General features: G+C 49.2%; 1 protein-coding gene across 1 annotated transcript in view; it reads right to left on the reverse strand.

Moving 5' to 3' along the window:
• ECSCR (endothelial cell surface expressed chemotaxis and apoptosis regulator) overlaps window positions 1-12077 on the reverse strand; it is a 49519-nt gene extending 37442 nt beyond the window's left edge. The window contains exon 1 of the mRNA XM_074962128.1: window positions 11944-12077. Within this exon, the coding sequence (XP_074818229.1) occupies window positions 11944-12001 (58 nt within the window). The 5' untranslated portion in view covers window positions 12002-12077. The remainder of the gene's footprint in view (window positions 1-11943) is intronic.
• Window positions 12078-14315: the final 2238 nt, after the last annotated feature.

Consider the following 14315-nt stretch of genomic DNA (forward strand, 5'->3'; position numbering starts at 1 on the left):
GGAAGCGGGGAGGGGGAAGTTGAGGAGGCAGAGTGAGAGCTACCGAGGGTGCAGCAGCAGCTTGGTAAAGAGGTTTCCACTTTAAAAATAAAGTCCTGTTGAAGTTTGTTAGTACCTTGCCTGGTTGCTACAACACTTTCTAAATTATTTAGCCACTTAAGTGACCCAATTTTCAAAAATGCTGATATGCACTCCTTGGGTGAAACATAGCAGCTGCTAAACAGCACACAGTAACAGTAAAGAACAGTTTATGATGGCAATGAAGGAAAATCCTCTCTCTCATTGAAGCTGCAGGTGGAGATTCTGCTAGGTAGAATTTAATCTGATGGGTGGAATCCTGTATATAATTTTTGTAGTTAATATCTGTCACAGCAAGTGAAACCACATGCAGGATCTTAGACTTTGGGGACCATATTGTTTTAAGTTTATATATCACTGAGGGCCATGGATTGTAGGCAACTCCAGGGTGGTTAAGCACCGGAATAAATTGCCCAGGGAGGTTGTGGAATCTCCATCATTGAAGATTTTTTAAGAGCAGGTTAGACAAACACCTGTCAGGGATGGTCTAAATCAGTGGTTGTCACTTTTTTTCCTGCGGACCACTTAATGATCTTTCCAAATGTTTGTACCGTTAGCTAACTATTGTAATGCACTTTGGATAAAAGCACTATATAAAAAAAAAACAAAAACTTTTTTTGTCCTACAAATAAAAGCACACAACTCATATTTTAATATCAGTAGTCTTACCTTTCTAAAGTGATGGATGTGCCCTCTCTCCCCCACCACAGCAGCCACAGAGATGAGGCTGGGAAGGAGGGCTGTCTCTCCCTGGCAGCCACAGCCCTGGAGCTGGGGAAAGTCGCCTCTTTCTCTGGCTGCCGCAGCCTGGCATGTCCCAAATTCCCCCCACCCACTCTTCTCACCCCACTGCCCCCTCCCACCTATCCTTTATTCCCCCAAGGCCACCACCTCACTGTACATGTGCATCTTCTCTATGCGTGGCTCCATTAATTAGGTGGGTGGCCCTTTATTCTCTTGTGTACAGCCGCGCACCTCAGAGAGAGCCATCTGCAGATCACCTGAAGGGAGCTCGTGGACCACTGGTGGTCCACAGACCACAGTTTGAGAACCTCTGGTCTAGATAATACTTAGTCCTGCCACGAGTGCAGGGGACTGGACTAGCTGACCTCTCGAGGTCCCTCCTAGTCCTATAATTCTATGGGAAGGAGGGCTACCACAGCTCCTCCAGGCATTAAACAGAATGGGAGCTGATTGCAGGAATCATTCAGGCTGTAAACAACTCCAGAGAAGTACAGTCAGCTGGGGGAGCTTGCAGAGACTAGTTCATACTGGGGTTTTAGAGACAAGCAGAGAAAGAATTTTTTCTATACGCAGCCTGAGTTTAAACTGATCCAGCTCCGGGGCAGCCTGAACCCCAAACCCCTCATCCCCAGCCCGCACCCCCAGCTGGAGCCCTCACCCCCCACACCCTAACCCTCTTCCCCATCCCTGAGACCCCTCCCACACGCCAAACCCTTCAGCCCCATCCCTGCCACACATCAGCTCCATATTGGTACACATAACAAAATTCATTCTGCACATGGATGGGAAAAATTAGAGGCAATGACTGCCTAGGAAGTAGTACTGCAGAAAGGATCTGGGGGTTTATGATCCACTAGAACTAAATAGGAGTCAACAATGTAATCGTGTTGTGCAAAAGAAAAAAGAAGTGAGCATCATTCTGGGTTGTATTCGCAGGAATGTTTTAAGTAAGACACGAGATGTAATTCTTCCGCTCTACGCCGCGCTGATAAGGCCTCAGCTGGAGTACTGTGTCCTGTTCTGGGCACCATACTGTGGAAAGATGTGGACAAATTGGGGAAAGTCCACAGGACAGCAACAACAACAACAAAAATGATTAAAGGTCTAGAAAGCCTGCCCTACAAGAAAAGATTGGGGAAAAAAATGGGTTGTTCAGTCTGGAGAGGAGAAGACTGAGGGGGGTCACGATAACAGTCTTCAAGTGCATAAAAGTTGTTATAAAGAGAAGGGTGCTAAGTTATTCTTCTTATCCACTGAGAAGAAGACACGAAGCAATGGGCTTAAATTGCAGCAAGGGAGATTCAGGTTAGACTTTAGGAAAATCTTCCTGTCAGGGTAGTTAAGCTCTGGAACAAATTGCCCAGGGAGGTTGTAGAATCTCCATCACTGGAGCTTTTTAAGAATAGGTTAGACAAACATCTGTCATGAATGTTCTACTTAGTCCTGCCTCAGTGCAGGGGACTGGACTAGTGACCTGTCGAGGTCCCTTCCAGTCCTACCTTTCTATGGTTCTACACACATCGTAAGAGAAAGTGCTAGCCCCAAGGAGTCTGCCATCTAACACAGAACATGCGGAGGAGAAAGGAAGAAGTATTGTCCCCAGTTCCCAGACAGGGGGCTGTGACCTAGAGAGATCAAGTGACTCGCCCAAGGTCACACAGTAAGTTGTCAGCAGAGGCAAGAATTGAGCCCTGATCTCCTGAGTCCCCATCAAGAGCTTTAACCACAACTCCATGTTCCTAGCAGTGGGCTGGTTGGTTCTCATTTGTTCACTAGTCACTGGGTTTGCTTTCTAGCTGCTCGTGCTGGAGACAGATCAGTGTTCTATGGGAAGTCAATTAAAAACCATTTGACTCTTAAAAAAAAAAAAAAGCAAAAAAAAAGCAGCAAGCTGAAAGCCAAACAATGCGGGGAAGTGGCACGTGTAGGACGGGACAGTCATGTTACGGTATTTGTTTAATCCTGTTTTGCCAATTCCATTGAGTCAAGCAGCTAGCAGTGAATCATGGGCATGTGCTTCCCTCCAGCGCCAACCTCAAGTCTGGGCCTAGGAGAGCTGCCTCCTGCGTTTGTCCGCCCCATGCCAACATTCCTTAACATCGTCAGCTGTCCAAGCAAAACAGATCCGTTCTGTGAAGCAGTGTCCTCAGAATAGGTCCCTGGCTGCTGCCAGGAGATCCCCTGCCCTACTAGCGCTTCCAGTTTCCTAAAGACACCTCTGTTTGGAAAATGGTGTGTTTGCTCTGGGTTTCCATGGCAGTGGTGCTCTCGGCCTCTTGGGTCTGTCTGGGATTGGCCTGGGGAAGGATCTGCTGCTTGCCATGCTTGAGTGAAATAGGCTGAGAAAAACTTCTGTTCAGGCTGGGACCAGAAACCCACTGCAGGCTCCCAGCCTAGCTAGCTGATGGCTATTGTCTAACCCAAGCGTTATCCACGAACAGAGCTATCGTGCAGGGTTCTGACACTGTTCACTCCAAAATGGGTGCATTTCTAGCTAATAAGATTCCAGGCTTGTCACCTGTCTGTGTGTCATTCTGAAGTCTGGACTGTCTGTTGACTCAGGGTGAAGCGATAGAACAGGTACAAGCATGTCTGAGAGCACTCTTTGTTCAGATTATCCCCAGGGTCAATCACCAAGATTTCATGGTCTGGTACGGTCCAGTTTTTAAGTTCTCAGCCATCTTGACTTTATGAATTACACCTTTGCGGTGTACAGTTGCAGCAAGGCATGTATCTAGGCTGTGCCAAGAGTCCTAGACCGTTGTCAAGTAGCAGGGGGTAGCTGTGTTAATTTGTATCCACAAAAAACAACAAGGAGTCCAGTGGCACCTTAAAGACTAACAGATTTATTTGGGCATAAGCTTTCGTGGGTAAAAAACCATGCATCTGAAGAAGTGGGTTTTTTACCCACGAAAGCTTATGCCCAAATAAATCTGTTAGTCTTTAAGGTGCCACCGGACTCCTTGTTGTTTTTCTAGACTCTTGTGATATTAGAGGTACTCAACCAATCACCCTCCTCACTCTACAGCCAATTTTCATGCAACAGTTTCATTGGTTCTCTGAGGGAGACTGCACACATGGTGGATTACTTGGCCCAGTTGCTACACCAGTGCAACAATACAGGCTTTCAGCTACTAGTTATTTTGTACAAAACTTTCTCTTTGTACCGCACTTTTAAATTTCAAAGGAGTCTGCTGGCATCAGGGCTGGCTGCCATTTTGTTCTCAGAGCTGCTGCAGCATGTTACAGGGAAAACATACATTGTGCTCTCTCTTGGAGACTTGCGTTTGTTTTTTTCCCTCATTTTATTCTGCCTGGCTCAGCATTAACTCCCACCCTTAAGGTTAGGGTTTGGGTTTGGGCAGGGAGATGGTGCAGGGTGGATTTTTGTAATTCCAGTTCCTTTCCCTTTTGTTTCTTGAGCACCCTGTTCTTCCTGGCCAAAGCTGAGGGAGGAAGGGAAAGTATCTGATGAAGCAGGCCTTTCTGAACTCATCCATTTCACTCCCTGGGAAGTTGTGTAAACACTGTCACCAGCTTCCATCTGAGAGCAGCCTCAGTCTGCCTGCACTAAGGAATGTGCTGGAACATAGCTGTGCTGTGGTCCCTTACATAGGGATTAGGCAAAGGCAGGAGGAAGGGGGAGAAGGCAGGAGGCAAGTCCAGTCATCCAGTTACTAGCTTCCTGTTCCACATCACGGAGACAAAGGATTCACTGTCACCTTCCCCAGGCTCACCTTACAGCTGCTGCTGGGGTGGGGGCACACACTGCTCCTACTGTTCAGGCTGGCTGGTCTGCAAGGCTGCCAGGCCTTTTTGCTTCCTGCTGCTTGGCCTGCCTGGGGAGTACGATGAATGGGCTGCCCATGAGACGCCAAGTGTCAGCGCACAGGTGGCTCATGCAAAGTTCCACCCAGCTCTCTAACCCAAAAGTTCAATCCAGGCCTTTCAAGTACTGTCCAGAGGTGCCTTTGCCAGCCAGCACCCTCTCACCACAGTGCACACACATCATCACAGTGACCCTGCCTCAGTTTCCCACACCCCACCCACAATCATTTGTCTCCATGCCAGAGGAGATTCCTCTTATGACTGCAGCTGGGTTATTTATAGTCTCTCCCCTTCCGGGGCAGTAAGAAGTCTGATACACTGGAGCCCAATAATCTCAGGCCCCGGCAGTGTCCTCTGGATTTTACTATCCCCTTTGCTGGGGGTGTGCTGGCAAGGGAATCCCCCCCCGAGTTCCAGTCCCAGGACCCTACGTTAAGAAGCTGGGACCAGCTCCCCACAATTCCTTGCTGCCTCCCACCTCCCCTCTCGCATAGGCCCTTTGCAGACTCACATTCTCTGATTCTCCCTTGGTGAGGGTCTGACTTCCTGCCAGGTTGTTGCTCAGGGTGGCTCCTCTCTGTACCTTGGGTCTCTGGTAGCCTGCCCTCTCCTCTGAGCTGCAGCCTCTTATCCTCCAGCTGGATATGTCTAACCTGCCCGTTAACCCCTTAGTTCCTGTGGTAGGATGGGTCTGTACACACCTGACAGATGGTGTAAACATAAACATAAAACATAAACATAAAATGGGCTAAACATTCCAGTTACTGGGTCTGTAATTCACAGCCATTAGCTTTAGGGCCACACAACCCCAAGAAAGTGATCTATGATTTCTCCTGTTGCTTGAGGACCTTTGCTCCTGTGGATGTCACTCCGGTAGCAGCCAGTTCCGTGCCCCAGTCTGCATCTCTAGCACATGTGCAATGGTAGAGTCCCAGGGCTCTGCAGGCCACGCTTGTTTCTTGTCAAGATGGGCCTGGACCAGTCCCCCAGCCTGCAAACCCCCAGACTCTGGGGAATCTTGGATGGGAATTCTTGTTGTGACATTCCATGCCTCTTCCTTCACTGCTACTGGATCAGGGCACCCCAGTCACTTGACTGCCCCACACAGTTGCTGGGTCTAATCCAAAAATAAAACTATTCACCAGAACATCAGTGTAAAGATGGAAGCACCCCCCTAAATGCAGGAGCTGAGCAGTGCATCAAACCCTACAACTAGCCACATAGCTGCCCGGCGAGGTATAGGGCTGGAGGCCAGGTGGCCAAGTGCTTGAAAAGTGTGGTCATCTCACAACTATTGCAAGACGCAGTCTGGTGTACCAAGCACCCGCAGCCTTCCTAGGCTAGAGATGCTAGATAGAGATGCAGATGGACCTGGAAAGGCCACGTGCTCTCCCTTGGTCAAAGCACTGTCTAGCTAGAGGAAACAATCCTGCACTGGAGATGAGATCTAAGAGATCTCTGCCACTCTTGTGTTCTCGGCTCTGATCCCTGAATGTCACCATGTTGTCCTTAACCTTGAAGACTACCACAGGCATGTGGTGCTCAGACAGTAGGCTGGATTTAACCCCTCTGCCAAGCCATCTGTGTGTGCCCTTAGTGCATACCCTGCAGGTTATTGCCAGCAAGGCTCCAGCCAGGACCCTCCTAGTTCATAAGCAGCAGCTCTACTACATGAGCCAAAGGGGGGGGGTCCATCTCACCAAGACAGCAGCAGCCGAGTTAAGCTTGTCCCAGCCAGTCTCTTGCATGGTTTACAGCAGAGGTGGGCAACCTACGGCCCGCGGGCCATATCCAGCCCGCGGAACCGTCCTGCCCGGCCCCTGAGCTCCCGGCTGGGGAGGCTAGCCCCAGCTCCTCCCCTGCTGTCCCTCCCCTGCAGCCTCAGCTCGCCATGCCGCCAGCACTCTGGGCAGCACGGTGGCATGGCTGGCTGTGGCCGGGCAGCACGGCTGCCAGTCTTGCCGCTCTGAGTGGCATGGTAAAGGTGTGGGGAGCTGTGGGGTTGGATAAGGTGCAAGGACACCCAGGGGGTAGTCAGGGAAGAGGGAGCGGGGAGGGTTGAATAGGGGCTGGGGTCCCGGGGCGGGGGGTGGTTAGGGGCGGGGGTTCCCAGGATGGGGAGGTCAGGGGATAAACACCAGGGGCCATTGGATGGGTCAGGGGACGGGGAACAGGGTGGGTTGGATAGGCGTGGGAGTCCAGGGGAGCCTGTCAGGGGTGTGGATAGGGATCGGGACAGTCAGGGGACGGGGGGCTTGGAAAGGGGCTGGGGTCCCAGGGGAGCGGTTAGGGGTGGGGAGTCCTGGGAGGGGGCGGTCAGGGGACAAGGAGCAGGGGGGATTGGATGGGTTGGGGATCCTGAGGGGGGCAGTAAGTGGGAGGGGCAGGGGCCAGGCTGTTTGGGGAGGCACAGCCTTCCCTACCCGGCCCTCCATACAGTTTTGCAACCCCGATGTGGCCTCAGGCCACAAAGTTTGTCCACCCCTGGTTTACAGCCAGCAAATCTTAGAGGTTGGACCATCTGGCCCTGAGGCTAAGCCTCAGCAGTGATGCCTCTTGCTTATGGTGTGTACAGGGCATAGTCCTTCTGCCAGCTCCGGGCTTGGGGTTACAGCAAAGATCCACTTTCAAAGCAGAGATGTGCTGGTATTCAGTTACTGGAACTATTTCCCGTAAGGACACCTGCTGCTGACTCAGCTACCGTGACTCAACAGGATTCCTGGATGCACGGCCTGCAGGTCGTTGCTAACAGTTTTCAGAAGCTCCCTGAAGAGTCCTCTGGGGAACTTGAAGCATGTACTGTAATGATACGTGGGCGGGAGCTAGACTAGTTCAGGAAGATCTGCTTAGTGAGCAAACTTTTTGAAGGTGGTTCTCCTGGGATCCTCCTGTTTTTCACCCTCCCCCTTCCTTCTACACATCAGACTGGCCTGGCCTGGCTTTTTTGGTCAAGGAGTGGAGGAGGATCTTGCTGGGTTGGTCAAAGGGGGTGGCTGTCAGGGCTGAGTTGTGGACAGCCAGACATAGTGGTTGGAGCTGGAGTCCAAAGTTGGGAGTCAGCTGGGTCAGAATACTGGGAGGTCAGAAGCCGAAGAGAGACTGGAGATCAGAACTACAAGTCGGTAACCAGAGTCAAACTGAGTTGGGATACCAGGGGGTCAGAAGCAGGAGACAAACCAGAGATCAGACCCATAAGTCAGAGGTTCAGAGCCAAGCCAGGTCAGGATGCCAGGAAGTCAAGCCGGGGAAGCAGGAGCAGGAGGCACAAGGTACACAGTCCAGAGTAGGGTGGATTGGTCCTGCTTTGAGCAGGGATTGGGTTAGTTGGGGATTCGTCCTGCTTTGAGCAGGGGGTTGGACTAGATGACCTCCTGAGGTCCCTTCCAACCCTGATATTCTATGATTCTATGATCCCAGTTGTTCTGACAGCTTTCCATTCCTGTTGCTGGCTTAAGTAGGGCCAGCAGTCCAATGGCTGCTCTGGGACTCTGCCAAGGGGGTATCAGGGGCGGAGCCTCAAACTGGGGCTGGGCTTCATGGGTCCTGGGTCAGCAGGCTGCCAAGTGGAGGGTTGCAGCGTGGCTGCTCCTGTGGACTCACATTCGAGGCCTGTGGGTCATGATGATGGCCAGGGAATAACCCTGGGAGCTCCCACCCAGGGAGGCAGAGAAGGCCTCTGCAGCAGCTTTGGAGAGCAACAGCTGGGATCTGAATGTGGTCCCCCTTGGCAGTGCAGTGAGCTAAGGCACCTGCCAGTGGGACACTATACTATGAGCCGGGCTGTGATTCCCCTGGCGCATACACAGACATACTCGCACGAGCTCTCAGTGCGCCAGCCAGTGTAGCTGCTAGAGTTACCACCTTTGAAATGCACCCACCCACAAGTCAGGCCTGCCACGACCCCAACCACAAGGCAACTCTGTGATCCCCGCCCTTTCAACAGCCACTTATAGTTTCTAGAGAGATCTTAGATATAGACGAGACTGGTAACATTGCACGTCTCCTCACTCTCGTGTGACTCAAACCCTCTCTCACACACCTGCACCATGCGCTTGCGTGTTGGTGGGCAGCCAGCTGCTGTATTTTCAACAGTTTTGATCTGTTATCGCTTAAACTGCAGAAGTGGGAACACTGCAGCACCTTTAGCTGGATATAGACACTTTGAACATTCGATACCCCAGTGCATTGTGATAATAATGTAAATCTCTAGACCCACGGAAAAGAAAACCTGGCAGATTAAATTATTTTTCTGGTAACTGGCAAATCCATAAAAAATGGCCAGGCTGGTCAAATACCAGCCACGTGGTAACCCTACTAGCTGCAGGAGGAAGGGTGGCAGGAGCAGAGGCATGGCTGAGCCATGCCAAGTACAAACATGGTAAAACCAGTTGGTACCTACTTGGCATGGTACAAACTATTTTACCTTTTGTCCCTGGACCTTATTGCTGCCACCACCAAGCGTCTAACAGGGAAAGAGCCTGCTTGGAAACGTCTTTCCCCCCCAACCCCCCCCAAGCCCTACACCCCCTTTCCTGGGGAAGGCTTGATAAAAATCCTCAGCAATTTGCATAGGTGAGCACAGACCCAAACCCTTGGATCTTAAGAACAATGAAAAAGCATTCAGGTTCTTAAGAAGAATTTTAGTTAAAGAAAAAGTAAAAGAATCACCTCTGTAAAATCAGGATGGTAAATACCTTACAGGGTAATCAGATTCAAAACAGAGAATCCCTCTAGGCAAAACCTTAAGTCACAAAAAGAGACAAAAACAGGAATATACATTCCATCCAGCACAACTTATTTTATCAGCCATTTAAACAAAACAGAATCTAACGCATATCTAACTAGATTGCTTACTAACTCTTTACAGGAGTTCTGACCTGCATTCCTGCTCTGGTCCCAGCAAAAGCATCACACAGACAGAGAGAACCTTTGTTTCCCCCCCCTCCAGCTTTGAAAGTATCTTGTCTCCTCATTGGTCATTTTGGTCAGGTGCCAGCGAGGTTGTCTTAGCTTCTTAACCCTTTACAGGTGAAAGGGTTTTTCCTTTGGCCAGGAGGGATTTAAAAGGTGTTTATCCTTCCCTTTATATTTATGACAACTGCTATTTACACCCACGCTAGCTCGATGAGAACTAGCACAACTATGTCTATGTACACGAGAAGGGGAACCACAGCCCTAGCTTGTAGTGTAGACATAGCCTAAAACTAGCTTTAACTCCTCCTGTCCCCCACACTGCTCCCTTGGCCAGCAACATATTGTTCCCCAGACTGTTCAGCCCAGTTTGCAATGGCCCATGCAATGGGGTTGCCACCATTTCTCCTCAGGAGCATAGGCCACCATCTAATACATTTCACTGCTAGGAATTTTTTCCTGATCTTCTTTCACGTCCTCCCAGGACTTTTTAGTTATATACTCTTGTGACATGCTAAGCACAGTCTCTCTCCGCATGGTATTCCCACCCTTCCTATACTGGTACATACAGCTCTTCTGTGGTATCTTTGTTTCAAAAGCAGACCTGAGCTGCCCCCTGCAAGCTGATGAGTATCTGATGACAAACAGCACTGCTCTCAGTCCTCTGCCATTTGCGCTAAGCCTCATACAGCCGTCACACAGAGACCCTTTCACCAGCTGCGAGGGAACTGAAATAAAGTGCAGCACACACATCCGTATGAATTTGCTCTGAAATTAAAACTGACAAGCCGGAAGAGTTACGTTCTGAACGGTCATATCAATGGAAGAATAACAGAGTGAGACAAAATATGCCAACATATTAAATGGCCGGCTGCTGACCAGAGGCCGTAACTGAATCCTACAGTAAACCCTACAAACTTAAAATGAGCGTACTCGTTAAACAGACAAAGGGAAACCAGCACAGAGATTTACCTAAGGTGACAGGACTAGAACTCAGGTGTCCTGACTTAATTGAGGGCCCTACCTACTCGGCCAGACTGCCTCCCAACACGGTGGATAAGCCCGGGGAGGTAGTCCAAGAATACAGGCCTTCTGGAGAGAAGTAAACAGGCAGATGGATTTGAGTTTAAATACCAGCCAAGGGATCCAAAATGCAGCTGGAGAGCTGGGTGACACGGCAGGTCTGTCAAGCCACAGGAGAGGTTTCTGTGGAATAACCAGCATTGTTGCGGAGAGGCCAACTTCTCCAGAACTGCTAGAAAGCTTAATAGCATACTAAGGAACCCCTCTAATTCTGTTAAAATCATTTACCTAGTTACTGGGCAAAAATCCCTTCTTCCCCTGAAGCCAGGGGTGTTACATCTGGGATGAATTTGGTCCAGTCATCATCTGGATATAATTTCAAAGACGTAGGCTCTTGCTCCTGAGAATGACATGATAAATGAACAGCTAGCAACTGAAGAGTCAATAGCATTATTCTGTGTGACCTGCACAGGCTTATTCTCGGCTTTCTGATCTGCATGCTGTAAACCCTATTCTCACCACACCGCAATGCCTCGGCCTCATGGACAACTTTTCATATGGTTTCGTTATATAAGAAAAACCTCTCATCCAAAAAATGCAGGAAGAGGTTTGTTTTTTTTTATTATAGAAACAGCAGTAAGTAACTTTGCAGTCCCTTCCACTGCCTCCAATTAAATAGAGAAACAAACACAGCTACTCCACACTCTGTCAATACAACGCACGCCCCGCTTGCCTACAACAAAGGGAAAAGCAGCAGGCCACACTTCAAAACATTAATCGCTGGCTCTGGATTAACACTTGCTCTGCCCCTGCATCCAAACATCAGGTGTTAACAAACAGTTAAAATCTGGAATATTAAATCTCTGTCTGCTTCCAAAACTTCAGTTGGATAAGGATGGGGATTCACGTTCTTATTTCAGTGTTTTGTCCACAGCCCTACATTATTTGTATTTACAGCTACAGGAAATGAACAATCAAGAGGAAGGGGCAAAATACTTTACAGGACAATAATATTTTGCACATTTCAAAATGCAGTAGTTCTAGCAACTATCTCTATACCAAAGTGGTGTATTAAATACTATAAACCACCTCAATGTCCCTACGTTATCACAAGATAGGCGTTCTTTTATCCCAGTGTGATTCCTCTGAAATAAACTTTAGAAGTGCTAACATGGCCAGATTTTCTAAAGAGCTGATTTCCCAATATAAGCACTTAAACAGATTCTGAGAGTTTCAATTGGACCTGCTGGGGGTTGGGAACATTTGAAAAGACGGACACTTCTTGTAGCTGCCTAAATGGGAGCCAACCTCTTTTTAAAATCTGCCCCTCCCCTCTGCAGTGTGATTTAATTGCCTTACCTATAAAATGAACGCAGCCAAATACCCACAAGAGCAGATGGATATTCAGGGCCAGCATCGTCTCGGTAACTTGTGCCTGCGCAGCCTGCTCTATCCATACTGTGAGTGAAAGAGGTGCGAGGAGAAATTTGCTGGCCTGGGTTGATTCTTTTGGAACTTCCTGTTAAATAATAGAAGGAAACAGACTGAATCCACAGGAGAGCTCATGCCATGGAACTCTGTTTTCGCCCATTATGGTTTAAAAGGATATGAGACATAGTTTACTGAATGCAAAGGAAATCTTGGCAGCATTTTTGTCAGGGAACTCTTCTCAGACTGGAGGTGAACAGCAATAAATGTACACAGCGGGCCCAGTTTGCTGTGTGCTTACATAGCTTCTTTACGGTATTTATTTGTGTAGCAACAATACCAGTACTTTGGTGGTATGACCTAGTGGGCTAAGCACAAGGCTAGCAGCCTGGAGGTCCTGTGTTCTAATCCTGCCTCTGACGTTAGCCTTGAGTAATTTACTTCTGCTGCCTATCTCAGAGGGTGACTGTGTATGGGAAAAGTGCCCATCATGGGTGCGAGCACCCACTGCTGGGGTAAAGGCTATTATAGGAGAAAGTCTCCCCAACAATCCCCCACCTGAGGGTTATAAACTGTAATCAAGTCACCTCTTTGTCAAGCTAAATAGATTGAGTTCCTTGAGTCTGTCACTATAAAGCATGTTGTCTATTCCTTAATCACTCTCATGGCTCTTCTCTGAATCCTCCACAATTTATCAGCATCCTGCTTGAACTGTGGGCACCAGAACTGGACACGGGATTCCAGCAGTGCCAAATACCAAGGTAAAAACCTCTCTGCTCCCACTCGAGATTCCAGGATCACATTAGCCCTTTTGGCTACAGCGTAGCACTAGGAGCTCATGTTCAGCTGATTATCTGCCAGGAAGCCCAAATGCTTTTCAGAGTCCCTGTGACGAGGACTCAAACCCCAGACGGCAAGGTTCGTTGTCTGACCGGAGAGAGACAGGCAACACCAGCAAGGTCCAAACACAAAGCTCTTTATTGAGGAGTGCACACAACAATAGAGAGCAGCCCGTCTCCAAAGAGAACCAGCAGCCTCTAAGTAAAACTAATAGGTTTTTATAGACAGTTCCGTCGCGTCACAGATTTATTCATAAAGCAGTCCACCCCTCCGCTATGTTAGTTAAAATCCTCTTTCTTTATTATGCATGCACTTCTACCCCTTATTGTAGATAACTTTTAGCAAATCGTAATGCTTCACTAACTTTCTTATCGGTATGGGTGTCAACCAGGAGACGAGGAGTTAAGAACAGACATAACACAAAAACAGGGAGTGGAAAATTAGTGCCTCCTATCTCAACAAACTGTTCCCAGAACATTTGGTACAAAAATGCGAGCCTCCCCTTTTTTCTTACTCCCTGCAACTTAAACAAGTATTCTTTTATTCTATTTATCTTGTTCAGGGACTTTCCCAGCAACCTTTATTGGCCTGACTTTGGTTCGGTTGGCATAACTGCTTCATATTTAATTTTTCTCACCTAACACCTGCTTCCCAGGATAGAGTCCCCCGGCCTGTAAACGTGGCCTGCATTCTTTGGTCCTAGATGTATACATTGACATTTAGCCACATTAAAACACACATTGTTTGCTTATGCCCAGTTTACCAAGCTCTATATCCCTGCAGAGGGCCTGTGCCTCTACAACGCCCTGGCAGCCTGTCCCCCTACTCCCACCCCTTGTCAGGGTGGGCCCAGTGGAGTGTGCTAACTGGGATGGAGTCCCTCTGAATGGAGCAGAGCCAGGGGGAGGGAAAAGAGCTACACAATGAACATCCTGAGGTTGGATAAGATGGGGGGGATGGTTTGCATTCTCCTTACCCCAGTCTAGCCACCCCTGTCCCCATGCTGCATGGAGCAGGCTCCTTGGGAGGGTGGGGCTGAGCACCCCTTCTGCATGGAAGGGACCACTCCAGCATGCACAGATCTAGGTCCCTGTTCGGCAAAGCACTTATGCATGGGCTTAAGTCTCTTTAACTTCAGTGGCACTTGAGCACCCGCTTTTCAAGGGAAGTGCTTTGCTGACTCAGGGCCTTGGCAGAGGCTGATCTGGCTCAGTTCTGCACTAGCTCATGGGTGCTATGGGGATCCAGCTGGTTCATATTTGGGAAGCATCTGGAAGCTACAGCATAGGCGCCAAGTTTCTAATCTACTGGGGGGTGCTCCCCCTGGCTCCGCCCAGGCCCTGCCCCTGCCCCCACTCCACATCTTCCCCCCCAAAGTCCCACCCTGCTTATTCCCACCCCCACTGTGCCCCACCTCTTCCTGTTCTGCCCCCTAGCACACTGCCCCCTCACTCCTCCCCCCC

This window comes from Natator depressus, chromosome 8, assembly GCF_965152275.1.
Source record: "Natator depressus isolate rNatDep1 chromosome 8, rNatDep2.hap1, whole genome shotgun sequence".
In the NCBI taxonomy this organism is placed as follows: domain Eukaryota; kingdom Metazoa; phylum Chordata; order Testudines; family Cheloniidae; genus Natator; species Natator depressus.